This window comes from Coffea arabica, chromosome 6c (genome assembly GCF_036785885.1).
Source record: "Coffea arabica cultivar ET-39 chromosome 6c, Coffea Arabica ET-39 HiFi, whole genome shotgun sequence".
Classification (NCBI taxonomy): domain Eukaryota; kingdom Viridiplantae; phylum Streptophyta; class Magnoliopsida; order Gentianales; family Rubiaceae; genus Coffea; species Coffea arabica.
Window position 1 is genome coordinate 17077477 of NC_092320.1, and position 27037 is coordinate 17104513.

The following is a 27037-nucleotide window of genomic DNA, read 5'->3' on the forward strand; positions in this document are numbered from 1 at the left end:
ATAGGGGACCACAGACAACAAGAATTACAAAATATTCGGCAGCTCAACAGTAAAAGGGGGACACAATTACCCCACCAGACAACGGCCAGACAACAAACACCAACCAATGTCCCACTGCCGTCAATTAGCCGACAACAATAAAGAAGACCGAACCAACCCCCCTCAAATCAAAATATCAGTCAACAATCAGCGAGCTTCCGACCACGTGTAATAAATAATAAATTCACCGGAGCCCCCAGATGTCTCAAGTATATAATCAATCCCAGGCAGATACGTGTACTCACACTTGCAGACAACAAATAAATGGTCCCCAAAAAACAAGCAATTATGTCAACCCAACACAAGTAGAACTTCAGCAATAAATTAAAAGACTGGTCACATATAGCAACTGCCCCCCCAATTCAAAGACTGGTAGCAGCAATCGAGTATGATAGAGATACCACTTTCTGCCCACAGCGGAGGACAGACGCTGGGTTTCCGTGGCTTACAGGGCGTGCTTGTTGTAGGGGCTGGGCGCAGCGGTGTGGGCCACGCGATGGAGAGGCGCGCTGGAGCGCGCGAGGCTGGGCTCGGGTGCTGTCCGCGTGGGCGGGGACTGCGCGCTGGATCTGGATGCTGCGCGCGCAGATCAGGTGGCCGCGCGCTGAGTGGTGCTCGTCGCGCGAGCTGCTGGGTCTGCGCTAGGACTGCGCGAGATGGCAGTGCTAGCGCGCAGAGGCACTGGTCGGACGCTCTGGTCGCAGGGTAGAGCAGCAGAGCGGAGGGAGCAAGCGCGCAGGGAGGGCTGTGGACCTGCTAGGCCGCGTGGGCCGAGCTTGGGCGCGCTCTCTTGTCGCGCGCGGTGCTGAGGCCGCGGATTTGCTGTGGGCGCTCGTGCGGTCTACTTGCTGTGGGAGCCAGGCGTGCGCAGGGGGTGCACGACGGCGGCGGCGACGAGCTGTGGACTGTAGCGGTGGCGTACCATGGAGGCGGCGGCTTGACCAAAACAGAGGAAGTATTATCAGAGCTTAGGCAGAAGAAGTTTGGAAGGGATTGTCCAAAACTAGTCAAAGAAGAAGGAAAAGTGGAAAAAAAAGTAGAGTCTTGGTCTATTATTATTATTATTATTATTTATTTTTTTTTACTTTCGCTATCGGAAGGGTTGGAAGGCGTGGGCACGTCTTGAAGGACCTAGTTCTCTGACCAACGCATCCTAATGACACTCAAGCGAATTTTTGTCAAGGCGCGGGCACGCCTTGGATCTGCTAGTCTCCAATTTGCTCAGGGCACTTGGCGCACCCTTTCCAAGGTGTGGGCATGCCTTGGAACCTCTATTCTTCTGTCTAACACCACAAAAACCATCAAAACATTAAAATAAAACTGAAAAATTGCAGAGTAAGGAAAAATGATCACAACTAATATTGTAATCCTTGGGTTGCCTCTCAAGCAGCGCCTTTCTTTAACGTCTTTGGCTAGACATGGCCTTCAACTGTTTAGACTTCACCATTTGGATTATCAAGGAATAGAACCTTCACTTGCTCACTGTTGAACCCTTCATAATAAGGCTTTAGACGGTGACCATTGACTACGAACCTTTTCTCTGTCTTAAGACTTTGGATTTCCACTGCACCATAATGAGAAATATTAGTAACAATAAATGGACCAATCCAACGGGAACGCAACTTACCAGGAAAAAGCTTAAGTCTCAAGTGATAAAGCAGGACTTTTTGCCCTATGACAAATGACTTCCTCGTCACTTGTTGGTCATGAAAAATTTTGCTCTTCTCCTTATATATTGCAGCGTTCTCATAGGCTTCATTCCTTAGCTCCTCCAACTCTTGTAATTGAAGCTTCCTATTTCCTCCGGCCTCCATAAGGTCCATGTTACACCCCTTGAGCGCCCAGAAGCCCTGTGTTCAAATTCTACTGGTAAGTGGCAAGGCTTCCCAAAAACTAACCTGTATGGGGACATCCCAATCGGTGTCCTATACGCAGTGCGGTAGGCCCAGAGAGTATCTTCCAACTTCAGACTCCAGTCTTTCCTATTAGGCCGCACCATCTTTTCCAAGATGGACTTAACTTCCCTATTCGACACTTCGGCCTGCCCATTCGTCTGTGGGTGATATGGAGTGGATACTTTATGCAGCACACCATACTTACGAAACAATGCAGTGATTGTCTTATTGTAGAAATGGGTGCCCCTGTCACTCACTATAGCTCTCGGCATTCCAAAGCGGACAAAAATGTTAGATCTTATAAAATCTGCAACCACTCTAGAGTCATTAGTTCGGGTGGCTTTCGCCTCCACCCATTTGGAAACATAGTCAACAGCAAGTATAATGTACAAGAAACCAAAAGACGAGGGGAAAGGACCCATGAAATCTATACCCCAGACATCAAAAATCTCAACAAATAATATGGGAGTCTGACTCATTTGGTCCCTACGAGAAATATTCCCCACCCTTTGACACTTATCACAATATTTACAGAACAAATATGCATCCTTAAAGAGAGTATGCCAATAAAAACCACTTTCTAACACTTTACGAGCCGTCCGCTTTGGATCAAAATGCCCTCCACATGCAAACGAATGACAGAAAGTCAAAATAGAGTGAAACTCACCTGCACTTACACACCTTCTTATCACTTGGTCCGAACATTGCCTCCACAGGTAGGGGTCATCCCAAAGGTAATGTTTGGCATCACTCTTTAACTTATCTCTTTTAGCTTTTGACCAACCCGCAGGTAATTGATTTGTTACCAAAAAATTAACAATGTCAGCGTACCAAGGTATTGACAAATCAATGGCTAATAATTGTTCCTCAGGAAATGATTCTCTTAACGGTAGATCCTCTTGATTTGTGAGCAACCGGCTCAAATAATCAGCCACCAAATTCTCAGCTCCGCTCTTATCCCTGATTTCTAGGTCAAACTCCTGCAGGAGCAAAATCCACCTGATCAGCCTTGGTTTAGCATCCTTCTTCGCCAGCAAGTACCTCAAGGCTGCATGATCAGAGAAAACTATTACTTTTGCACCAAATAAATATGACCTAAATTTTTCTAGTGCAAAAACAACAGCTAGTAATTCTTTCTCCACTTAAGGCTCTCGACGCATAATAGATCGCGTGTGACGCTCTTCCAATTCTTTGTCCCAACACGGTCCCCACGGCATAGTCACTCGCGTCGCACATGATTTCAAACGGAAGGCTCCAATCTGGGGGTTGAATGACAGGCGACGATGTCAATGATTCCTTCAGTTTATCAAAAGCCACCTTACATTCATTTGTGAAATCAAATGGCACGTCCTTCTGCAGTAACTTGAACAGGGGTGCTCCTATTTTTGAAAAGTCTTTGATAAATCTCCTGTAAAAGCCTGCATGGCTAAAAAACGAACGCACTTCCCATACACATACGGGTAAGGTAGAGCAGAAATAAGGTCTATTTTAACTTTATCTACCTCTATTCCCTTAGCCGACACGACGTGCCCTAAGACAATGCCATGATCTACTATAAAGTTATATTTTTTTCAATTAAGTACCAAATTCGTCTCTATACATCTTTTCAGAATTAAGGCCAAATTCTCAAGGCATTCATCAAAACTGTCCCCGTACACACTAAAATCATTCATGAATATCTCAATTATTTTTTCCACATATTCTGAGAAAATACTTACCATGCACCTTTGGAAAGTTGCCGGAGCATTGCAGAGACCGAAAGGCATCCTGTGATAAGCGAATGTACCGAACAGTCATGTGAATGTAGTCTTCTCCTGGTCTTCTGGTGCTATCGCGATCTGAAAGTAACCTGAAAAGCCATCCAGGAAACAGTAGTAAACACGACCTGCCAATCGTTTTACCATATGATCAATAAAAGGGAGGGGGAAGTGGTCCTTTTTAGTCACGGAGTTTAGCCTCCGGTAGTCGATGCACTGACGCCAGCCAGTAGCTTTCCTGACCGGTACCATATCACCCTCCTGGTTCTCCTCCACGGTCACTCCCGCCTTCTTCGGGACCACTTGGACAGGACTCACCCACGGACTATCCGAAATAGCGAAAATGATCCCTACCTCCAGAAGGTTGAGTATCTCCTTTTTCACCACTTCCATCATCAGAGGGTTCAATTTTCGCTGTGCTTGCCTCACCGGCTTTACATCATCCTCGAGTCTTATCCGGTGCATACACAAGGACGGGTTAATCCCTTTAATATCGGTTATGCTCCACCCAATTGCCTCCTTATGTTCCCTAAGGATTCGCACCAGTCTGTCCTCTTGACTTGGAGATAGGTGTGCAGAGATGATCACCGGAAGTGTCTCCCGGTCTCCTAGGAATGCGTACTTTAGATGTTTCGGGAGAGACTTTAGTTCTAACTCCGGTGCCTGCACAACTGAAGGGAGCAACTTTGTCTGAGCCTCTGGCACAAAAAGAGAAGTAAGCTCATACCTTGGGGATACGGGTGGAAGTGAGTGTAAGGCTTCAACAGCATGGAGCAAATCTTCCCTTAGGTCCACATCAAGAGTTACACCCAACTCCAGATGCTTGATTAGAGCCACTTCCAATGCGTCTTTGCCATCTAATTCGAAAGTTTCCTGCACAAAAGGCTCAATAACGCTCAAAGCAAAGACCGAGTTAGATTCTTCTGGATACTTCATCGCCTCAAAAATATTGAAATTCACAGTTTCACCATCAAATTCCATTGACAAAGTACCCTCATTCACATCTATCTTAGTCCTGGCAGTGCTAAGAAATGGTCTACCTAACAAGATAGGTGACGGGTTTATTGATTTTTCATCTCCCATGTCCAAGATATAAAAATCTGTCGGAAAGACCAATTCATTTACTTGAACCAAGACATCCTCAACTAGCCCCTCTGGATATGCATTTGTGTGATCAGTTAGTTGGATTATGATGGCTGTTTCTTTAAGTGGCCCAAGATTTAGAGAAGCAAAAATGGTTTTTGGCATCACATTGATTGACGCCCCTAAATCTAACATTACTTTCCTGATCGGTATATTCCCTATCTTACAGGGGATCGTGAACATACCTGGATCTCCACACTTGGGTGGGAGTTTTCTTTGGAGCATTGCTGACACATTCTCTCCCACCGCTACTCTTTCGTCCCCTCTCAGTTTCCTCTTATGGATGCATAGATCCTTGAGAAATTTAACATATTTCGGTATCTGCTTGATTGCATCCAGTAAAGGAATGTTAATCTCCACTTTTTGGAACACATCTAAAAGCTCTTTTTCCTTTTCTACCTTTTTTGTCTTCTCCAGCTTGCAAGGAAAAGGAGGTAAGTTAGATTTAATAGTGGGCGGAGAAGTGAAGGTTACCTTAGGATCCTTGCGAATATGCCCTTCCTCTTCAATTTCCTTCTCTATCTCCTCTTCACTTTTGCTTTTTTAACTTTCCACTTTGAGCCCTTCCAGTTCCTTGCCACTCCTCAACGTCATAGCACTTACATTTCTGGGATTTACCTCGGGTTGCAATGGCAGTTTTTCATAAACGTGGGACTCCAAGCGGTTGATGGCAGTTGCCAGTTGGCTTATTCGAACATCTTGGTCCTTCTTGTCAGCCTTGGTGTCCTGCTGGAGCTGCGCGGTATTCGCGGCCAAGGATCTGATCTCCTGTTGAAACTGGGTAGTAGTCGTGGTCAAGCTTTTGACTAGGTCCTCCAGGGAGTTTCCTGAATTGGAGGACGAGGGTTGAGATTTTGGTTGCCATGGCTGGTGGAATCCTGGTGGACGATTCGGAAATAAATTTGTTGCCTGTTCCCATAACTGAGATTGGGATGGTCCCTCCAGCCCGGATTGTACCTATTGGAGTACGGGTCGTACTACCTGCCGGGCGCGGGCACGCCTCCAGCCATGTTTACCTGTTCCGCCCCGTCCTCTTGCAAAATGGGGCACGTGTCCGTGCAGTGGTCCATGCTAGTACAGATTCCACACACCTTTGCTCGCGGCGTGTCTCTCATGACTAATTACCTAACAACAGACGTCAATTCTGACAGTTGCTGCTGTATGGATAAAGTCTCTACCTCATTGACTCTACGGGGAGGGTTGCTCTCACGGAAGCCAAATTGCTGGGAGTTCTCTGCCATGGCTTTGATGAGCTCCCACGCCTCCCTCGGTGTCTTGTTTGCAAGTGCTCCCCCACTCGCAGCGTCAATGATACTCCTATCGGTTGATTGGAGCCCTTCATAGAAGTATTGGATTAACAGTTGTTCACTAATTTGATGCTGCGGGCATCTAGTGCACAACTTGTTAAACCTTTCCCAGTATTCATACAAGAACTCACCGGGATATTGTTTAATGCCGCAGATCTCCTTCCTCAAACTCGCAGCCCGGGATGCAGGGAAGAATTTTTCTAAAAACTTCTTTTTTAACTGTGCCCATGTGGTAATATTACCCGCTAGTAGGTAGTATAGCCAATCTTTTGCTGCATCTTTGAGAGAGAAGGGGAAAGCTTTAAGTCTTATCTGCTCCTCAGTGAGCCCAGGAGGTTTCATGCTAGAGCAAACTAACTCGAACTCCTTGACATGTTTGTGGGGTTCTTCGCCAGAGAGACAATGGAAAGAAGGTAAGAAGTGAATCAGTCCCGACTTCAGTTCGAAAGCAGTATTCTCTGCCAAAGTGGGGAATGTGATGCATAAGGGCTGGTGAGTCAACTCCGGGGCAGCCAGCTCCCTTAATGTTTGGGCGTTGGCCATGCTTATTTCGTCTTCTACTGACTCGTTTGCAACAAAGAAGTGCCCTTCTTTTCGTCTCTTGGTCTCTTGCCTCCGCCTACGCGCTGCCTTCTCAACCTCAAGATCGTATATCAATTCACCTGTGCGAGAAGAACGGGGCATAAACTAACAAAAATACCAAGAAGAATAAAATAAAATAAAAACTGAATTTAAAAAGAAACAAATAATCCAAACGCCAACTCCGGGGCAACGGCGCCAAAAATTGACAGGTGCCGAATCTGTGCAATAATAATTACTAAAAAGTCTTAATTACCACATCAATTAAATAATTATAGAACAAATCCAAGTACTGGAGCAGGGACCCTAGGTGTGCAATGGGTTACTTGATTCACCCTGTTCCCGAAGAGTTTGCTTGATCCGATATACCGGATTTATCTATAAAAATACTAATTTTGCGTACAATGGCAAGTAGGGTCGATTCCACAGGGAGCAGATAGGAAATTATTTCTTTCCAAATTAGTAGAACGAAATTGGGGGATTTTCAATGGGAGACAAATAAAAATAAAATAAAATAAAACAAACAAAATTCAAAACTAACTCACAAAGCACAATTCACTAAAAATAGCAATTAATAAAAGTTCTACCCAAAGGATCAACTGCTCAGGCACGGTCCAAATATATACTCATCGATGCAAAGATATTTCATCCATTTATCACTAGGTTGGTTATAGCCATCGATAAGCTCTGACAACCAGCTCTTCCTTACTTTTTCGACAGTCAAGGTACGACCATTGACTGCTTCTCTAATCAGATAACAACCCTAGGTACGACCGTAGGAATTTAATTATCCAATTGCATTAAAACTAGAAGAACCCAACCCTAACCAATAAACACGCTAAGAGGGTTTATTTAAATTAGATCTTGCGTTTCCCCATCATAAAGCCAATTATGGTGGTTGCTATGGGGTGTTAACTAAATGAACAATTACGGATTCTGTTTAATTAACGTGGCAGTAGGCTATTAAATTAAATTAAATACCCGACCGTTGATATTCAATCAATAAAATACCCATGAACAATTAATTCAGGAAACGCACGAATAGCAATAAATTGGAAGAAATAATGAAAATTCGATTAGATCTCACAGATGTTATGGACCGCGCCTTCGCGTTAACTTTTGGGTAGATGAGGAAATTAGCCGCTCCTTATCGTGTCAATCCCGCGTGGTTTAATTGAGTTCATTCAATTAATTGCCGAAGAATTGGAAAAGTGAAACAATGAAGGAATAGTTTCTTCGTATTCTGCGTCCAAAATGGAGCCCCGCGCACAAGAGGAATCTTCTTCCCTAATTGCGGCTAGAGAGGAAAGAAAAATCCAAAAGCGTCTGACAAAAGAAGAGACAAGACGAAAGCTAAGGTCCTCCTAATTTCGAATGTGATTGCTGCGGAAGAAAAAAAACAAAAGAGCCGCCGAACTGTCTGACAAATCTTCCCCTAAAAAAAAAGTAGAAAAAGAGAAACTAAGGCTAAGAGTCGTGTCCCCTTGAATCTTGTTTTTTCCTTTCTTTATAGCCGCCGCAGGAGCTCTCAGACGTTTGGCCCAATTCATTCCAACAAAAGCTAGCCTTTTGGAGTTTTTATCCCATGCTTCTCGCGGTTCACGTGGACCGTAGTCCCGCTTTCGATAACGTCTACCTTCTAAGGCGTGGCCACGCTCTGAGACGAAAAGTCTTCTGGAAATTTATCCCGCGAGATCATTTTTCATGCCGACCACCTACAATTCACACAAATATCGAATATGAGTGAAATTTCAATTCTTAGCACCGTGAATAGCCAAAATTAGGACAAAATAACGGTATAAAATGTGCCAAATAACCGCTCTATCAGTTTGCAACCCCAGGACAACAAAAGACATATAGCCCATTTAATTAACAAACCAATATCCAATTTCAGATTTTGCACATATATATCCTTTGAAATACTATGAAGACAAGTAGTGACTACTGTCTGTTTCTGGCGGATCAAGTAAACTATAAGTAGTATTATTCCCACTCGAAATGCCTTTGTCAACTAGTAAGTACTAGTATATTCTCTTTCGACTCTGCCTTCCCTTCCCTTCCCCGTGAAAAGCTATCTGCAGCTACGCATAGAGTTGAATATCGCAGGAAAAATGGAGGAGGAAACGAAAACGTTGGAGATAGTTAAAGCTCGTTCAGACAAGAGAGAGTACCGAAGGATTATCCTCAAGAATTCTTTGACAGTCCTACTGATTAGTGATCCTGAAACCGATAAGGTTTTGCAGTCTTTCTTCATCTAAATCCACCTTTATTCTTACTATTTTCTTTTTCATTTTCTGCTAATTTGATTCATTGCACAGGGAATTGGATTCCTCCATTATTTTATTGATGCTAAAGTTTCTTCTTCTTCTTCTTCTTTTTTAATCTTTCTCTTTGTTTTTTTGTTTTGTGGGTGGAATTTAATTTAGTGTGCTGCTTCAATGGATGTTGGAGTCGGCAATTACAGCGATCCTGAAGGTTTAGAAGGCCTTGCCCATTTTCTAGGTAACAAGTTCCTCACCTCATTTTCTTTTATTTTTAATTTTTTTTAACGGAGGACTTTTTTGACGCAGAAGTTTTTATTCCACTTTCCTTCTTGCATGCTGACGTGGATTTTGTAAGTTTGTCTTAAAATTCAATTGTCGGCTATTGAAAAGGAAAACAAGAAATACCAGGGAAAAAAAAAAATAGTAACCGGAGGAGAAAGAAGAAAGACTCTCTGTGTTTGTAATTAATTTTAAGAAGACTTTGGTGGCATTATTTTATATTTGACGTAAAATATGGAGCATGACTTTGGTGTTCGTCCTTTAGTTAAGTCTTGAAAAAGCATAGCATTATTATTGTTTCATAAGGCTTGAATATTGGGGTGTTTGGTGTTTTGGTACCAACTGCCATTTTCTAGTCTAGCTAGTTGCTTCCCTATCTTGTCAGGAATAAAATGAAAGAAAAAGGTCTTGATTGATTGATAGAATTCTACTTGATGTCATGTCTTTGTTTCTTCGAGAGTTCACATTTATATACTTTTTTTTTTGGCCTAATAACTTTAATGCTCAATTTGTGTTCTGGTTTCCTTCAATTATTTATGATTAAGAAGAATATATTACCTTTCAGCAGCTTAATTATATGAGCTTTGTGCTTATATTTTGATGATATGAAAATAATGATTCGTTTGAGAATTATATACGAGTGATATAACAAAAACTCAACTACAAAAACATGGATTTCTCCATTTGATGACTTGATATTTCACCTTTATCATGTTCTTTTTCGTTTTCTGAGTTAAATATCACCAACATTAGGTGACATTATTGATGCTCTGTTTGGATTCCCTGTTTTTTGAGTGTTTTTCAAAAACTAGTTTTTCAAATATAATAAAAATTTTTAAAAAGTACTCTAAAAGGTAATCTAAAAATTAGTTTAAATTTTTTTAAAATTTTAAAAAATATCTCAAATATATTTTAGAAACTTTTCTACTCTTAAATATCCCAAAATATTTTCTAAAAATATTCCAAAATATACTCTAAAAACTCTGCTCGCTGCTACAGCAAAGTTTTTCAAAAACACCCATAAATTATTGAATGACCCTGGTAATTTTGATAATTTTGTAAAATTTTGAGAAATAAATATTGACTTGATTAATGAGGATCCTCATTCAAGACTCTTATCATAGTGATGATGATGGCAACTCTTATGGTCAAGAAGTAAGGCTAGTATACATCATTAACAGGAAAATTTAACATGACCAAATGACCAAATTTAATTATTTAAAGATAACACTTCAAATAATGTGGGTATGTTCTTGAATATTTTATCCACTTAACTAATTTTATTAAAGAATTGTTGACCGTCTGCAAGCGCCTAATGCTTAGATTAATGTACTCTCACCAGCTGATTTGACAAAGGAATGAGAACTTATACCTTGGTTGTCAAATTTTATCCCAAAAGGAGATTATTGCTTGGAACATTCTGTCATCAGAGTAGCAAAGATTAAGTTGTTTTAATGGTAAAAATTAATACTTATCGAATTTTTTCTCAAATATTAGGTAACAGTCTTGTAAGTTAAATATCAAGTAAGGGAAAACGCACTTTTAGAAAATTTCTATAAAAATTAAAAGAATATCTACAGAATGATTATAAAAACTTTGATAACTTAAAAAAAAATAAATGTAAGGTATCTAAAAAATTCAATTTAATACTGAAATAAAGCATCTATTGTGTATGTGCTCTATTTATTTATTTTGCATGCTTTTTATAATAAAATAAATATACGTTATAATTTGTGAATGCAATTTTGTATACTTTTTTATACATATAAAAAATTGGCATACCTACATGCACTTTGTTTGATCAAAAGTAAAACCGTACACTTATTTTAATTTTCTAGAGTTATTTTTTTCATAATTATTTTATTGAAATTTTGTGTAATTTATATTAAAATAAAGGTTACATCTAATCCGCAAATTTTGAGAACTAAAAGAGGATTTCTGCATAATAAGTAAAAGGGAAGTAAACTAATATGTTCCTTATTAACATAAATCAATTAAGAATTTAAAAGTAATGCGTGAACAAAACTGCGATAGATTGTAAATTAAGAGGGCCAACACAGCAGAATGCTCATAAGAGGTTCAAATGAACTGGACTGACATTATTGGCCCAATCTAACGCAGACATTTGATTTTTAGCCTAATCCTGCTTACTGACGGGCCCACTCCAACAAGATAGTCTGGCCACTAGCCGGAGCGTGAATTTCACATCAGCGCGTCAAACGCACGCGCCGCACCAAATGGTTTACTCAATCTTTTGGCCTCTCCTGTGGGAGTGACTATAGTGGAAACCAGTGTCTTCTGTGTGTGTGTGTCTGCGTGTCTTGTTGGTCAAAGAAGCCTGATTGCAGGGCTGAACCTGGTTGATGTTGTGAAGCCATTTTTTTTTAAAATTTTGTTTATTAAAATAGATTTGTCAGATTATAATGTGGGCTTATTGTAAAATGTGAATTGTGGTGTTGTAATAATACAGAGCATATGCTGTTTTATGCGAGTGAGAAGTATCCAGAGGAAGATAGTTACTCTAAGTTCATCACTGAGGTACTTATCAGATTGCTCATATGGATTTCTTTTTGTACTATAAGTACTTAACTTTCAGGTTTCTTTTTGATTTTATATGCTTTATCTTTGTTCAGTAATCCAGTTAGCCCCTGTAACAAGTTGGCCTTGATAGTTCAGCATGCCATTCTGATGAATATTTAGTACTTCAACCTTTTATAGATGAACCATGGTTTATAAATAAATAAAGGAAGGAACTAAATTGCTGCAATTCAAGATGCGAAACATTTCAGCAATCCGTGTTTCTCTTCAAGGCAAAATGTTATTTAAGACTTGAAAATTTGCCTGACTATGGTTTTAATAGCACATTGTCATATGAACTGCTTTTGGCTTAATTGCTGTTTTACTTATGAAAATTAAACAAAAAAAAGTTGTTATTGGTATTAGAATGCGGGCAGAAGAAAAATACAAGCAATGATGCTCAAAAGACCTAAACTCTCTGCAAGAACATGAAGAGAATAAGTGTGTTATCCTTTTTTATGTTTATGTTGCTGTGCATTTTAGTTTAAGGATATTTAAAAGTTAGAGTAAGAAATTAGAGTCTTGATGGCAAGAAATATGTAGTGCTGGTTTTTTTATGCTCAATGAATGTGATCTTCATGTCAGACTCGTAAAGGAAAAGGTGATTGCTAAATGTTGCCAAGTGGTTAATTCTAACTCTAAAGTGGCACTTAACTTGGAGGTTTCTTCCTAGTATTGTGCAGTGGTCAGTAGATGATTTATTCACAAAGAAATGCATATAAAGTGGTGAACTGATTTTTCATAAATAGGTGTCTTCACTTGACATCTTCGCAATAGCTAATAAGGCTGGTAAATTATAGGGACTGAGATTGGTTAAGGGAAAGGATGAAACCAGTTTTATGAAGTGAAGGATTGCTTAATGTATTCACAAAATTCGAGCTTAGGACTAACATCTAGATTCAAGTATACCAGGGTTTCTTTACAAGTACCTTCAGTACTGCCCCATCCCATAATAAGAGTTTATGTGCTATTGGTTGTCATTATATAAGAACAAAGATGAAATGATGGTTTTGTTCTCTTCTGTGCATAATTTGGTTGAACCTTGAAGCTCATTTGCAGGCTAATATATCATGTTTGGTTTAAAATCTAAGCCATTTAAAATGCCGATGAGTTATCATCTTGAATACATAACTTTCTTTTACTTGTGACAAGAAAATCAAATAAGGAAGCCTGAATGCCAAACTCATGGCTAATTTTCTGCTTTGTTGGTTCTCTTTGTGCTTTATGGCCAATATTAGGCATAGATACATGAGTATGCTCATTTTTCTGGAGTAGTTGGATTATGCTTTTGTTTTGCTTTTCTAAGAGATTATAGATAAGCGGGTGAATTGCAAACTGTGTCTGCCACACCCTATGAAAGAGAAGAAAAAAGATATGCAACACTTAAAGAGGGACAAAAGGCATAAAAGAAACAAGAAACAAATAAAAAACCTGGTAGCATAGGAGACCAATTCTTAATTTTCATGGGATTGTTATCTTTTTCTTTCCAGCATGGGGGTATCACAAATGCCTTCACATCTTCTGAGCATACCAACTACTATTTTGATGTCAATCCTGATTCATTTGAAGAAGCTCTGGACAGGTTAGGATCCTTCCTTACCACAAATCAGTATCCTTGATTTTTTCACATAGCATGTCTCTTTTGGAAGCCATAGTCTGGTTTATTTTTTCAGATTTGCACAGTTCTTTATCAAACCATTGATGTCGCCTGATGCTACAACAAGGGAAATAAAAGCCGTTGATTCAGGTTAGCAACTTCCTTTCTTTCTCTCATATATCTCTCAAGCTCATAACACTAAATTATAATGCTGACTCTCTCTCTCTCTATCTCTCTCTCTCTCTCTCTCTCCCTTCCTCTCCCTCCTCAGAATACCAAAAGAATCTTCTATCTGATGGTTGGAGGATGAGCCAGGTATTCTATGGTATTTTTTTGCCTGCTAGTCCTATTTTCATTTGCACAAAAGTATTTTGCCTGTTTTTTAAGCTTTCTTTTCCGTTGCAAAAGGAACTAACTTATTTGAAGTTATTTTAATGCAGCTGGAAAAGCATCTCAGTTCAAAAGATCATCCTTTCCATAAGTTCAGCACGGGTTTGGAGTCCAATCTATGATTTTTGTCAATTTGATTCTGCACCACTAATTTTTGGGCATGCCTTGGAGTTAAAGTTTTATCTCGTTGATTTGTAAAATACCAAGTTAAGCTAACTTAATTTCACTAATTCTGGTGTTGTGTTTTGATGCTTCGTCCTTCTTTCCTTATTGATATCTTTCGTGTCTAACATTTCCTGAAGATTGCTTAGAAAATCTAACAGACAAACATTGGGCCTAACCTGTAATGCTCCTGCTCAAGATGTATGTATTGTTGATATCACTCTCAATAGTGCTGAAATTTAAATACCAAAAGTTCTAGAAGTTCAGCATAGAAAAGTAGAGTATCTGGTCCATCTTAAGATGAAAGCAAAATTAAAATGAGAGATACTGATATTTTAGAATATGTATATAAGGTGGAGATGCAGTTAGGTTATGTGAAAGCAATACCATGTGAGAAACTCGAAAAGAAGGCATATAATCAATTTTCCTTTTGGTATGTGACCTAATTATGTCTGCTTGAGGAACACCTATTTTAATATGTTCCTCTAAACAATCTTTGTCTTTATCTAAAATTTCAGTTGTCAAAACAGTGTTCCAAGCTCCACAAGAAGATAAGAAATCCACTTTCATGTCTGTGTCTTCCGGATCTTGCAATGGAAGTTCTAGGCAATGTCATTTCGGAAAAAAGAAAAAAAAAATAAAGACCAGAATAGTTTTTATAGGTCAATAATGTGATTCAAAATTTGTGGCATTGTTAATTCTTTGTTTTACTCAATCAAACATTCAGTGACATGATCATTGAGAAAATATCTGGAAGAGAAGTAGTAGACTGAGAATAAAACATTTTTATGGTCATATATGGTTCTTTCTTTGTCTTTCGTCAAACTTGTAGGCAACTGGAATACTTTAGAGGTGCGGCCAAAAGAAAAAGGACTAGATACAAGGCAAGAGCTCCTCAAGTTCTATAAAGAATATTATTCAGCTAACATTATGCATCTAGTTCTCTATGGAAAAGGTGAGATGAAGATTTTACCATACTAAGTTTCTTCGGCTCTGCAATTACAGTTGTCATAATCTTTTTATGGTTTTTTTACGTGGCAGACAGCCTTGATATCTCCCAAAAGCTTGTTGAGAATAAATTCCAGGAAATCCTCAATATTAATAGAAGTCATGTGCGTTTTATTGGCCAGCCTTGCTCACCAGAATACCTTCAGGTAGTATTATTTTTTCCTTCGTGCTTCATTTAGTACTTTTAAGTCAGATATTTGATCTCAAAGCCATCATAGAAAATAGCATAGATTAATTTTGTTGTCAGGCATCCTTGTTCTCCTTATTTCTTTCTTTTCTCTTTCATGGCAATTTGGAATTCGTTATTTTACTCCATCAAAGACTGCTATATACTATTATTAGATGCTAGTTTCTTTTGAATAATCATTTTAAGTGCAAACTTTTATTTCCTTTGATTAACAGAATTATGTTACTATGTAAGTGAAACAATAATAGACATTGTTTTCTAAAGATAGATGTTGTATTCATATATTGGAAAATCTGTGTCTGTATGTAGATCTATATTGGTATTCTACTACAAGCATAGCTGTCATGTCTAAAGCTGCACAAAGTCTTGAAGATGTCTTGAGTACCTTTTTTTCTCGACCATTTTTCTGTAAGAGAATATTCATGGCTGAGGATATAGCTGCATTTAGTCTTTTATGAACAAAAGCATACTATAATTCTCGAAATGCTTAAGTTAGAAAATAGTACTGTATTTAGGAACTTACATGAATATTTGTCATCTACTTTCAACTTGATTGGTTAACTTTATAAAGTTCCTTTCTTCTACTCTTCTGATTTATTAATGAGATAACTTTGTTGCTGTCATTTTGGCATGCCCTTGAATTCAGATTTTTGTGAAAGCTGTTCCGATAACAGAAGGCCACAAGTTGCGAGTAACATGGCCAATAACTCCGGGTACACTTCACTACAAGATGGCTCCAAGTGGTTACCTGAGCCACTTAATTGGCCATGAAGGAGAGGGATCTATTTTTTATATTTTAAAAAAGTTGGGTGAGTTTCTAATCTCCTTAATTCTCTGAAGGCTTCAAAAGCAGACCTTATTGAGATAGGCAGTGGTTAATGTTAGTTGATAATGCTCCAGAAGTTAAATCTTTTGCACTGCAAGTTTGAGGTGCTGTTCAATGATATTGTGCCTATATTGGCTCGTTTTTAGAATTTACTATCTGCTCCCTTTTTTCTTCCCATACTTTATGTGATCATAATTCTAGATCAGCAAAACATATTTCTTGTGAGGAATGAAGGTTATGTAATTTTGTCCAAACATCAGCAATGGCCTTTCCACTGTCCTGTTTGGAGCAATAGTGTTCTTTTTAACTGAGTTTGGTTATACACGGAGGGGTGGCTAAAATTTCAAGCACTATACGTATGCCATTATCCATTATTATTACTATTTGGTTACCATTATTCTGTATCTTGACCCTTATGATTCTGGGGATGCTCATTATTAGAGTATATCTTAGGGGGGGTAATATTCTTGTTTAATAACCACCGATTGTGGCTTCTTAATAACTAGTTACAACTCTGGCAGGTTGGGCAAGTAGTTTATGGGCTGGGGGATCAGACTGTGCACATGAATTTGCATTCTTTCAAGTAGAAATTGAATTGACAGATGCTGGTCATGGTAAGTGCTCTTAATCTTTTCTTTAGCAAATAATTACAAGTTTGCTTTATTCCCTCATTTTTCTGAAGGAAGAGAGTGTGAGTGGAGAGGGTTTGGATTGAGCATTTGAAATTTATATTGAAATTTTTAACACAATAGTTTATTTTCCTTCACATGAAAAAATAGATGTAACTTGTGTAGAATTTTCTGTTTTGAGTTGTGATATCGTCTTTAAATCTAATCACAGAGCACTGTCAGGAGATTGTGGGGCTGGTTTTCAAATATATTGACCTCCTTCAGCAATCCGGAGCGCAGAAGTGGATCTTTGATGAGGTGAATAGTTGCACCTCATACCATTGAAGTGCGATCTTTATTTTTGTACTATTGACATGGCCTATCTTGTGCGTCTCTTTGCTGGTGACAAAAGAATCTGATGTATTTCTAAAGAAAATATTATGTTTTTATTTCATTTTTAGTACTCAAAGAAACAAAGAAATACACCAGCTCACAAAAGCAACTTATTGAGTATGACTTCTCCAGAAATGTTCTTATGTAAATATCTACAAATGAAGCATCATATATCTGGAGAAGACAACCTGCAAAATATCAGATAATCACATCTGGTGTCATATGCGGAAGGAACTATTGATTTTCAGATTGGAAAGTTAGATACCTCAATGTTGTCTTCTGCATTGGTGTCACTTCACAATTACACCAAGTATTTAGTTGTTTTGATTGGTAAGTACGGTGGTATCACATGTAAATTGCCGTATGGAAATTATGGATCACAGAAAGCTGAAAGGTCAACCAGGTTTCTATATGCAGGTTTACCATCCAAGAAGCAAGATTGTTGAATGTTAGCATGAATTGAAGTGTTTAATTCCTCTTTGTTTCATGAATGATTTTGGGGCAATTTCCACTACTTGAATAACAGGAGATACTGCTCAAATGATTTGAGTTGGTGGCGATTGTTTGGATGGTAATTATAAAGTTCACTGTTAAGGATTTCTCTAGTTTTTTAATGGTGGGGAACTTGAATTATTTCTAGTAATTATGTGTGGTTTGTTATGAAAACTTCTTCTTGTGTTCCTAAATTGGCTTATCAAAGAAAGGAAAAGAAAAAGGTAGCAGAATTTTTGTTGTTGCAAATTTGGCAGAATGGCCAGACATCTCTTCTCCTGATGCATGCTTTCACTCTATATAATGCATCTCAGATTTTGACTTCCCTTCTGAAATTTTGTCTATGAAGCTTTCATGTATGGGCGAGACACACTTCCATTATCAAGACAAAATTCCTCCAATTGATTCCATACTTGGCGTTTCATTTAATATGCGGGTAAGCAAGAAATTCCGTGTCTGGAAATTTTCATATCTGCAAACAACCTATTATTCTCTTCATGCATCTACAGTCTTTCATAATTTTCATATCTGCAAATAACCCATCTTTCGTTTTATTAGAAGGAGTCCTCGCCCTAAAGTCAGACTGTTATTAGTGTATTGTTTTCTGAAACGATGGTGACTTTGAACTGTTTAAATGTCTTATTTACCTAGCAGTCCTAGATTTTTTGTTTACAAGTTAACATGAACTAGAAAATTAGTTCTTATAAGTCAAATTTTCTTGCACCTGGATATGCACTAATTGAAACCACTTTTGCAGCCCAATGCAGTGGCTTTGATGATTAATTGGAATTCTACTTATTACTTCTCCCAAGGTCTTATGGACCAGTTAAACATTATCTGCATACCCGCCATGGGATACTTGAACCTTATGGCACTATGAACCAAACCAGCTCTTCCCTAGTTAAAGCCCTAAGAACTTGATATGGATTCATTTCAGTTAGCATGAAGCTGCAGAGAAAACTACGCAATGTGAATGTAGAGGTCGTTCTTAATGGTTCTAAAGGTGGCACTTTATAGCAATTAGCCTTCCTGGCATTAGATCTCACATTTCCAGCTGGTTTATCACCTTGACACCAATTATAATGACCTGGAAGGGCAGCTAAGAAAATTTTGAGGCTCTAAGCACCACCCTAAAATAGTTTAAGCCAAATTACTGGTAGTATTCTATCTAGGATCCAATGTGAAGTGAAATTTTACTCACATATTCAATGTAGGACAATTTGAACATTCAGGAGTGTGTCAAATTGGATGTTAAAATGGTGGTCTTAAGGTATTTCTTTGTTTGGCATTTGTCAATCTTTTAGGAATTCTTGCAGTCTGTTCCTGAAGTTGAGCTTAGTAAGTATATGCCCAACCATGATACTCATATCAAGACTCACTAATCTCAGTTTTAGCCTCACTAGTTCTGATTTGATAGAGAGAGAGAGAGAGCTCTTCCCAGGCAAATGGATAAGCAACTTGCATCTTACTTAGACATGCTTGCATGACAAGGACTTGTTGCAAGATGATTTTGGCAAATAGTTTATTTCTATGGTTAAAAGAATTTCTGACCCAATCTACCAGCAGCGAACAAGTTTTGAGGTTGACCTTGGTCAGCCTGGTAATATTTATTGTTCCATTATTTAAAGTGCATGTTTCTGCTCTTACTGCAGCAGCATAAACAAGAAAAGATTTCTTGGAAGGTATAAGCCTTTTGGTGAGAAATTCTGGATGGATGAAGTAATCGACACTGATTAGTTGTAGCCTATAGGTGAGCTGATGGTTATTAACACATTGTATCGGATTAATTTAGTGCAAGCTTCCTTATTCATTGTGTGAAGATTTGGATATTGGACCTTGTAATATGTGAATCTATTTCCTCAAGTGAATATGGGATAAGCTGGTATTTTGACTTACTGGTGAACTCATTCTGTGTTGTTCTAAATAAGAACAACTTTTTGGGAACAGCTTGTAGTTTCCATTTAAGAATTTTTCTCTGCCCCAGTTTTTCCATTCTCTCTGTTTTTCCTTTCTAATTTGATCATGGAATTTATCTTCTCATCAATTGATTTTCATTGTTTCTTAGCGCCATCAAGTCTTTAAGCGTTTCTAGTAGTTTGCCTTTTCCTTATGCATGATTACCTGTTGATTATTGAATAGCCATATTAATTTGTCTTGTGAGAAACTTCTGTTAGCTATATCCTCCAGAAGACTGGTTGGTGGGAGCATTGCCTGAGAAATTTAATTCTGACATTATTCAAGTACTATTGGATGAGCTCAATTCAAACAATGTAAGGTAAGTTTTGCTGCTTGATAGAGAACAAACTCATGGTGTACTAAATTCTTCTTTCCTTGGAAATCTACTTCAACCATATTCATTGCGAACAATACACAAAACCTTTTTCCTTCAGTTTCAGTTTAAACTTCAGATTAATCTAGCAAGAAAGTGAAGCCCAAAAGAAATTTAGTTCTCACCACATCCATGCTTTTCTATACAAATCCAGTGTTTATTATACGTGATAGGACTACAACCTTGATTCCTCTAAATCAGCATATATTGTAAATATCATCTCTTGGTCTAAACATCCAAAATTCTATTAAATCCAAGCCGTGTTCTTCAGTTGATTCTCGTACAATATTGTAATCCAAAATCGTCAATCATGATCCGTAGGATGGATGGGAATTGGTAATGCTTAATACTCCTGGAATGGCTCCTGAAGTGTCTTCAGTTAGTCAACCTAATAGTTATGGGAAGATCTAAAGATCATTTGAAGAGACTTCCTATGAGGCTTTGTTCCTAGGATCTTATTGTCACTTCCCTTCTTTAGTGCATTTTTTTCTTCGTTTTAGGACCCGATTCTACAGAAATCCTCCTATAATTTGACTCTTTTGAATAACAAACTAAACCATAAAAATCTTAAGAGATTTGGAGAAAAACACTCCACCTGAATTCCCATTCCTCTTGATATTGGCCAACCTTTCAGTAAACCTTCTTATTTGACCCTCAAGTATCAATCAGGATTATCTCGCTGTTCAGCCTTTAAATTATCACAAATTGATGGAAAATATTGTATTTTCAACTTTCTTATGGCCATTCTATGTAGTTACTGGTTGCACATTCGATGCATATGAGGGCCGTCTTACTGTATTCAACATATTGTTATTCTTGAATAAACTTTTGAAGGTTACAGTATATTTTTGCTGCAGAATTTTCTGGGCATCTAAAAAATTTGAAGGGAATACTGACATGTCTGAACCCTGGTATGGAACCTCATTTTCTGTGGAGAAAATAACCAGTTGTCAGATTCAGGTAAGTGTTGGTGCTGTGTGATAGAAGACTTCCTGTTTTCTCAAGATTTAGATCCTTTATAAAGCCTAAAATGAAAATGATCTTTCAAGGTTCGTGTACATCTGTTTTCAGCAATGGAAGGAAAGTGTTTGTGAGAAACAATTGCAACTGCCAGCTCCAAATATGTTCATCCCTTCTGATCTGTCTCTGAAAAATATACTGGATAAGGTATCAATTTTCTGCATAGTTTGGTATTTTTTTCGTTGTAATTGTCTGATATGTCTGTCTTATTGCAACAGGCAGGTGTTCCATTCGTATTGAGGAAATCACAATATTCAAGGTTATGGTATAAGCCTGACACAGCATTTTGCTTTCCAAAGGCATATATCAAGATAGATTTCAACTGTCCACATTCAAGAGTTTCTCCTGAATCAGTAGTTCTTACGTGCCTTTTTTCACGTTTGGTAATGGACTACTTGAATGAATATGGTAAGTCTTCACGATTGTGTAGTTTTCCTGTGGTGATGCAGTATTAAGGTGTCTTAGGTATAACGATATATCAATCTCCAAACAAAAACCAGGAAAAATATGCCTTTATATGTAGATACCTTCTTAGAGGAGCTACAGTATTTATTTACTCACTGTCTTTCAGTTTACTATGCAACAACAAAGAAACAAAAAGGGCATATGCCTTATACATACACTATCTTCCTTAGCAAATTCATTTTTCTGCATTTATCTTTCAGCTTATTATGCTGATGTTGCTGGTCTTTACTATGGAGTTTCCAACTATTATGAAGGTTTTCAGGTAAATAAACACTTCTTGTCTATGTTACATTAGTTTTAAATGCCTTGGTCTTGTCTTGTGAAAGTGACGATTTTTACTTCTTTCTGGGAGACTATTGCACGTAAACAAACTAAAGTTAGCCTCTATGCTAACAAACAGAAAAGGAATTTCATTCTCTGGAATGGCTGCAAATGCAGGGGGGCTGGTGAATGTCGTAATTTCATCTAGGAAGCTTGAAAGCTTTCTGAACTGGAATCAAATTTTGTTTAGCGGCTTCTCCATGCAGTTTTACTTGTTTTTGCTCCCTTTGTGTAGGCATAAACTTACAAAACATTTTGTTCATTTTTATTCCATTCTTTTCTTCCTTCTCAGGTGACTTTGGTTGGATATAACCACAAAATGAGGATCTTACTGGAAACAATCATAGAAGGAATAGCTAAATTTGAAGTAAAACCTGATAGATTCTCTGTAATGAAGGTGAGTTTGATAATTACCATGAACTGCAGAACAATATCAACTTCTGTTTTTTAGTCTTCTTGGTTTTTCTTTGGGATATAAAACAATGGCAAGAGTGCAATTAACATTTGTTGCTTCAAAGATTTTCTATGTTCTTTAACTGTTCGAAGTAAAACCTGATAGGTTCTTTTTACTTATATTGCTGCTACTTAAGATTGTTGCTTATGATCGTGGGAATTATCAAGAGAATTAACAGAATAAAGGGGAGCAGACTGTCCCTCTGAAAACTTCGATGGGATGCTGAAACTCACTTTAAATGATTGATGTATACAATGTTGCAGCATCTAATAGTAGTTTTATTTGATATTGGTCAAACGGAAGAGCACAAAAGTTTTGGGGTTTATAAGTGGTACTCAGCTAAAATGTTAAGGAGATTTTGTTATAATATTTTTATTAGAGGTCATTTGAATGAGATGTTTTGTTTTGTGATAGAATCTAATTAGAAGATATAGATAACTTTTTAACCTCAATGTAACACTCCTATACATGAATACTTTTATTTGTCCTTTTCTGGATCAGTTTAGTTTAAATGTTTGGCAAAAACTCAGATTAAAATGTTGCAAGCTGAATTATTGTTTACCACTTTCTTGCTTTGGCATAACTTCTTAATTGATCTTGGACCACTTCAAGATGTAAGTCTCAAAGGAGTACCCTGGATTAAAAAAAATTAATATTTGAGATTTTGGCTTTGGTTTACCTTGGTAGTTAATGATTAACCAGATATGTGTCCTGAAGATGCTCCTAGTAAAGACTTACTAATGGAAAGTATATTCTTTCAAATTTTCTTTTCATTCTCATAGGAATTGCTCATCAAGGACTACCAAAACTTAAAATTCCAACAGCCATATCAGCTGGCTAAATACTACTGTTCATTAGCTCTACAATACCCAACATTTCCTTGGAAAGATGAACTTGAAGTTCTTCATCATCTTGAAGCTGATGATCTTGTGCAATTTTATCCTCTGATGCTATCCAGGGTCTTTTTAGAATGCTTTATAGCAGGTTTTTTATTCTTTCAGCAAACTATTATTCTGGTTGCAACTCTTGGCTGCTTCAGCCAATCAAAATTGCCATCTCACTTCTATCCTTCTCAGGAAATCTGGAACCAACTGAAGCAGAAAAAATGGTCCAGTATACAGAAGATATTTTCTTCAGTGGTACTCGGCCTATATCTGACGCTCTGTTCACATCTCAGCATCTGACACACAGAGTTGTTAAGCTAAAAAAGGGCATAAATTATTGTTATGCTACTGAGGGCCTAAATCCAAGTGATGAAAATTCTGCCCTTGTCCATTATATCCAGGTACAGGTTTGATAGGGGAATTGCAACAAATATAAAGTTCATGGAACTTTAAGCCTGCTCCAATAAAGCAATTTTGTTAAGAAATTCGTTTTATAGTTTAAGTCTCTCTAATATGACTACTAATTTCACATTAGACATGCATTTTGACACTTACAACAATTATATAAAGGCATATAGATAGATATGCACACTGATTATACATTGATATGCGGACTTATTTATATATTTGAATCAAAATTGTGGAATAGGTGCATCAAGATGATTCAGTGATGAACATAATGCTCCAGCTTTTTGCTTTAATTGCAAAGCAACCTGCTTTCCATCAGCTCAGGACTGTTGAGCAACTTGGTTATATTACTTCACTTGCACTACGGTACGTCAAAACTTTTGTTTCATTAGAGCTCATATCTCTCCACAAATTGGTTATATTTTCTAAAAGTTCTACATTGCTTTTTCACATCCATTTAGGAACTTCTCTGGTGTATATGGAGTGCAATTTATTGTTCAATCCACTATCAAGGTCAGATAACAACTTTTACCCCCTATTAAATCGAGAAGAAAAAGTATTTTGTGGTTTAACTGTTAAACATAGTTCACTGAAATTTACAGGGACCCAGGCATCTTGATTCAAGAACAAAAGCTTTTCTGAAGATGTTTGAAAATAAATTATATGAAATGTCCAGCCATGAATTCAAGGTGAGCTCATCTGGGCACATCTAAGTAATTTTTATCACAACTTAGCCATTGTAACGCTGCACTACCTGCAACAAATCTCTATTAGAGCTCACAGGTGAAGAGCTACTTTAGAGGACTAATTGTGTTTACCCACCAAAATTGCTGATAATGTAAGGATGATAAGATGTCTAGCTGTGGATTATAAACTTTCACATTACCACTATTGAAAAAGCAGAGTGTATGATATACGTAATCAGATGGAATTTGGAGAAAAGTTGTCAAATTTTTTCATCATAAACAATGAAGCCTGTGTATTTGATCATTTATCTGTTCAAGGTGCTATGCGTTATTTTATTTTATTTTTTTGATCCTGCTTAGACGCATTCATTATCTGCTTCTTGATTTATTTCATTTGCTGCTCTAAATCTCTTTTCTTTACCTTTGTTGTTTGGTGTGATTGTCAAGGTGCAATTCAAGTAGCTGTTGTTTATAAAATTAGAGCTTTAGTTGCAAACATAATCTAATTTCTGTACATGTTAATGCATTGCTTTAACGGGTGAGAGTGAGCAGGACTCCTAAGGGGTTTAATATTGTCACATAGTATTTCCTGAGCTGTTACCTTCCCTTTCTCATTCTTTGGTTGCATCTACTTCATTCATTGTTTGCCTAGCAAACAATGAATCTATGTATGAGCAGGGGTAGTATGTTCTGGATTAGTGCATAAGCAGAATTCACCATCCAATTAATGATCAGATAGCTGCTTACTACCAATTTTTCTATTCCCCACATCTGAATTGTTGAAGCTATATAGGTGCGTGCAATTGTTAAAGCATGAAATTGTTGGCTTAGTCTAATCTCAATCCCGTGGATAGTAGACACCAAATTGACACATGTTCTTTCACTATCCAGTTAAATTAATACTATTTAATGCATCCAGCCTTCTATCTTCCAGTACAGCCATCCTCAATTGGTTCCGTGTTAAAATTGCAATTTACCTGGAGTGGTGGTCAGAAAAACTTTGTCCGGTTGAGAATACAGTTAAAAATTGTCAGACAAGTGCTACATCACATGCCTCATTGAGTGATGAACTACATGTTAGCTCATTCGTCTGTAGTATCTTGCTTTTGATTGAATTACTCGAAGAATTATTTACCAAGTGGGCCATGTCCATTGTTTACATCTATTGCATTAAGAAGCAACTTGATGTCTCTTGTGCAGAGCAATGTCAATGCACTCATAGAAATGAAGCTTGAGAAGTTCAAGAACTTACACGAGGAATCTGCATTCTACTGGTGCGAAATTGCCAGTGGTACCCTCAAATTTGATAGGATTGAACACGAGGTACTATTCTTACACATTACAATGAGGATGCTAGAGTTTGTTTCCATAAATGTATGTTGATTCCTATTTTGACTTGAGCATTCTGACAATGTGAATTTGACGTTTTGAAGTTTTTCCTATTTGGGCTATTACTCATGATTGGCTGTCAATTCTGCTCTAGTTTTTGTTACTTGAGAATTGTGTAATGTAAAACCCGACTTGAATTCTGTTAGAATAATCCAGCAGAAACACGCTAGTTGAGAATAAGACATTGCTTCCAATGCTATTCTACTTTCAAAGCGCATTCTTGATGGTATTTTATCTTGCTATAACAGGTTGCAGCACTGAAGCAGCTGACGCAAGAGCAATTCATTGATTTCTTTAATGAACGTATAAAAGTTGGTGCCCCTAGAAAGAAAGCAGTAAGTGTGTTTGTCTACGGAAACTCACATTTGTCCGAGTATGAAGCAGATAAAAGTGAGCTTGTTGCACCCGAATTCCTCCAGATTGAGGATATCTGCAGCTTCAGGAGGTCTCGCCCTCTTTATGGCTCGTTTAAAGGAGGCTTGGGCCACATGAAAGCTTAAAAATTTCATGTTACTACCGAATGAGTAAACTAAAGGTTGTTTGCAATCTTTGAGTGGCTCACCAAAAAGAGAGAAGGGAGATCTGAAGTTGAAGAAATGTTCTAATTCCATTTCACAAAACCTGCACCAATTGCAACTATATACGAGTTCAAGGCAATTCGAGTTCCAGTAACTTCCGGTTCTGCTTCAACCACTATGGGAGTTCAAAATGTGACTCGAATAGTCCCCAAATCCAGCTTACTAGAGATTTCAATTAGGTGATCTCACCTAATTCGACTTTCAAACTCTCCCTTATCCCTTAGCTGCCTGCATGTTAGATTTTCCACATCACTTGTTACATTACGAAGTCATTCACTTGCCCGTTGACCTGTTTGGTTTATTCTAAATTTGGGCTATATTAATTAACTTTCCTTCTCTTAGAAAATTTAAGCATGGATGGCTATTTGCTAGATACCATTTTGAAGGATGTGGTCAAATTATTGACTAAGGGTCTATTTGGGGTTGAAAAGTACTTTACCTAATAGAACCTTTAATAAAAGCACTCATTAAGTGTTCAAGTACTTTTAAGTATATTTTTTGGATACATAATTCGATGATGTTCGGATTTATATTGGATAAATGTGTAATTTTAAAAATTTAAATGTAGTTATCTCTGTATTTAGTTTATAATATATGATAAAATGATTAAATTTAATATTTTATATTTTAAAAGTACAAAAATTATTTTAAAAGCACTAAATTTTAGCTTTTGTTAAAAGTGTTTTTTAACATCAAAAGTACTAAATGGTTTGTTTGGATTGTGTTTTATTTCTCCAATTTTATCTGCTTACATCATTATTACAATTTCCAATACATCTTTTTATCTTCCCAATTACCTTTTTATCTCACACACATCACATCACAAAAAAAGCTACAGTAAAAATATTCCAAATAAAACACAATCCAAACAAACTTATATGTTCACCAAGCACTTCAAAAGTGCTTTTAGCATCTAAAAATACTTTTTACCAAAAGTTTTGCAACCCTAAATGGGGTCTAAGTCCTTTTGGTTGGTGTTATAACTCAGAGGGAAAATGCT

General features: G+C 37.5%; 2 protein-coding genes and 1 non-coding gene across 4 annotated transcripts; 2 read left to right on the forward strand and 1 right to left on the reverse strand.

Moving 5' to 3' along the window:
• Window positions 1–1260: 1260 nt before the first annotated feature.
• Window positions 1261–5949, reverse strand: LOC113693071 (uncharacterized). The gene is made up of 7 exons (XM_072053484.1): window positions 5851–5949; window positions 5453–5743; window positions 3909–5251; window positions 3653–3783; window positions 1816–2982; window positions 1509–1603; window positions 1261–1359 (listed from the first exon to the last, which is right to left on the reverse strand). Exons 1-7 carry the CDS (start codon window positions 5947–5949, stop codon window positions 1261–1263), a joined length of 3225 nt encoding a protein of 1074 aa, XP_071909585.1.
• Window positions 5950–6205: 256 nt separating this feature from the next.
• Window positions 6206–6312, forward strand: LOC113694362 (small nucleolar RNA R71). Its single transcript, XR_003449319.1, has one exon. It is a non-coding gene; the product is annotated as a small nucleolar RNA R71 (small nucleolar RNA).
• A 2262-nt stretch (window positions 6313–8574) lies between these two features.
• On the forward strand, window positions 8575–26519 carry LOC113691642 (insulin-degrading enzyme-like 1, peroxisomal). Of its 2 annotated transcripts, XM_027209878.2 has the most exons (26): window positions 8575–8954; window positions 9147–9222; window positions 11734–11801; window positions 13331–13422; window positions 13514–13587; window positions 13709–13752; window positions 13878–13929; window positions 14822–14944; window positions 15031–15143; window positions 15831–15993; window positions 16532–16624; window positions 16851–16936; window positions 17853–17939; window positions 19678–19778; window positions 20690–20792; window positions 20904–20999; window positions 21071–21260; window positions 21518–21579; window positions 21931–22035; window positions 22875–23076; window positions 23169–23377; window positions 23626–23750; window positions 23846–23897; window positions 23987–24073; window positions 25271–25393; window positions 25708–26519. In XM_027209878.2, the coding sequence occupies exons 1-26, from the start codon at window positions 8832–8834 to the stop codon at window positions 25957–25959; spliced, it is 2901 nt and encodes a 966-aa protein (XP_027065679.2). In that variant the 5' UTR covers window positions 8575–8831; the 3' UTR covers window positions 25960–26519. The 2 variants fall into 2 exon arrangements, with proteins under 2 accessions (XP_027065679.2, XP_027065680.2); XM_027209879.2 differs by lacking the exons at window positions 8575–8954; window positions 9147–9222; window positions 11734–11801 and having other exon boundaries at window positions 13524–13587.
• The last annotated feature ends 518 nt before the right edge of the window (window positions 26520–27037 follow it).

Coding starts and splice junctions, on each gene's coding strand:
- LOC113693071 (XM_072053484.1), bottom strand. CDS start 5,949: ATGAGAGACACGCCGCGAGCAAAGGTGTGTGGAATCTGTACTAGCATG. Junction 5,744..5,850: donor AAGAGGACGGGGCGGAACAG/GTAAACATGGCT, acceptor TTATGGGAACAG/GCAACAAATTTATTTCCGAA. Junction 5,252..5,452: donor AACTGCCATTGCAACCCGAG/GTAAATCCCAGA, acceptor TTTCCTTGCAAG/CTGGAGAAGACAAAAAAGGT.
- LOC113691642 (XM_027209878.2), top strand. CDS start 8,832: ATGGAGGAGGAAACGAAAACGTTGGAGATAGTTAAAGCTCGTTCAGAC. Junction 13,753..13,877: donor ATGGTTGGAGGATGAGCCAG/GTATTCTATGGT, acceptor ATTTTAATGCAG/CTGGAAAAGCATCTCAGTTC. Junction 22,036..22,874: donor ATAGATTCTCTGTAATGAAG/GTGAGTTTGATA, acceptor TCATTCTCATAG/GAATTGCTCATCAAGGACTA.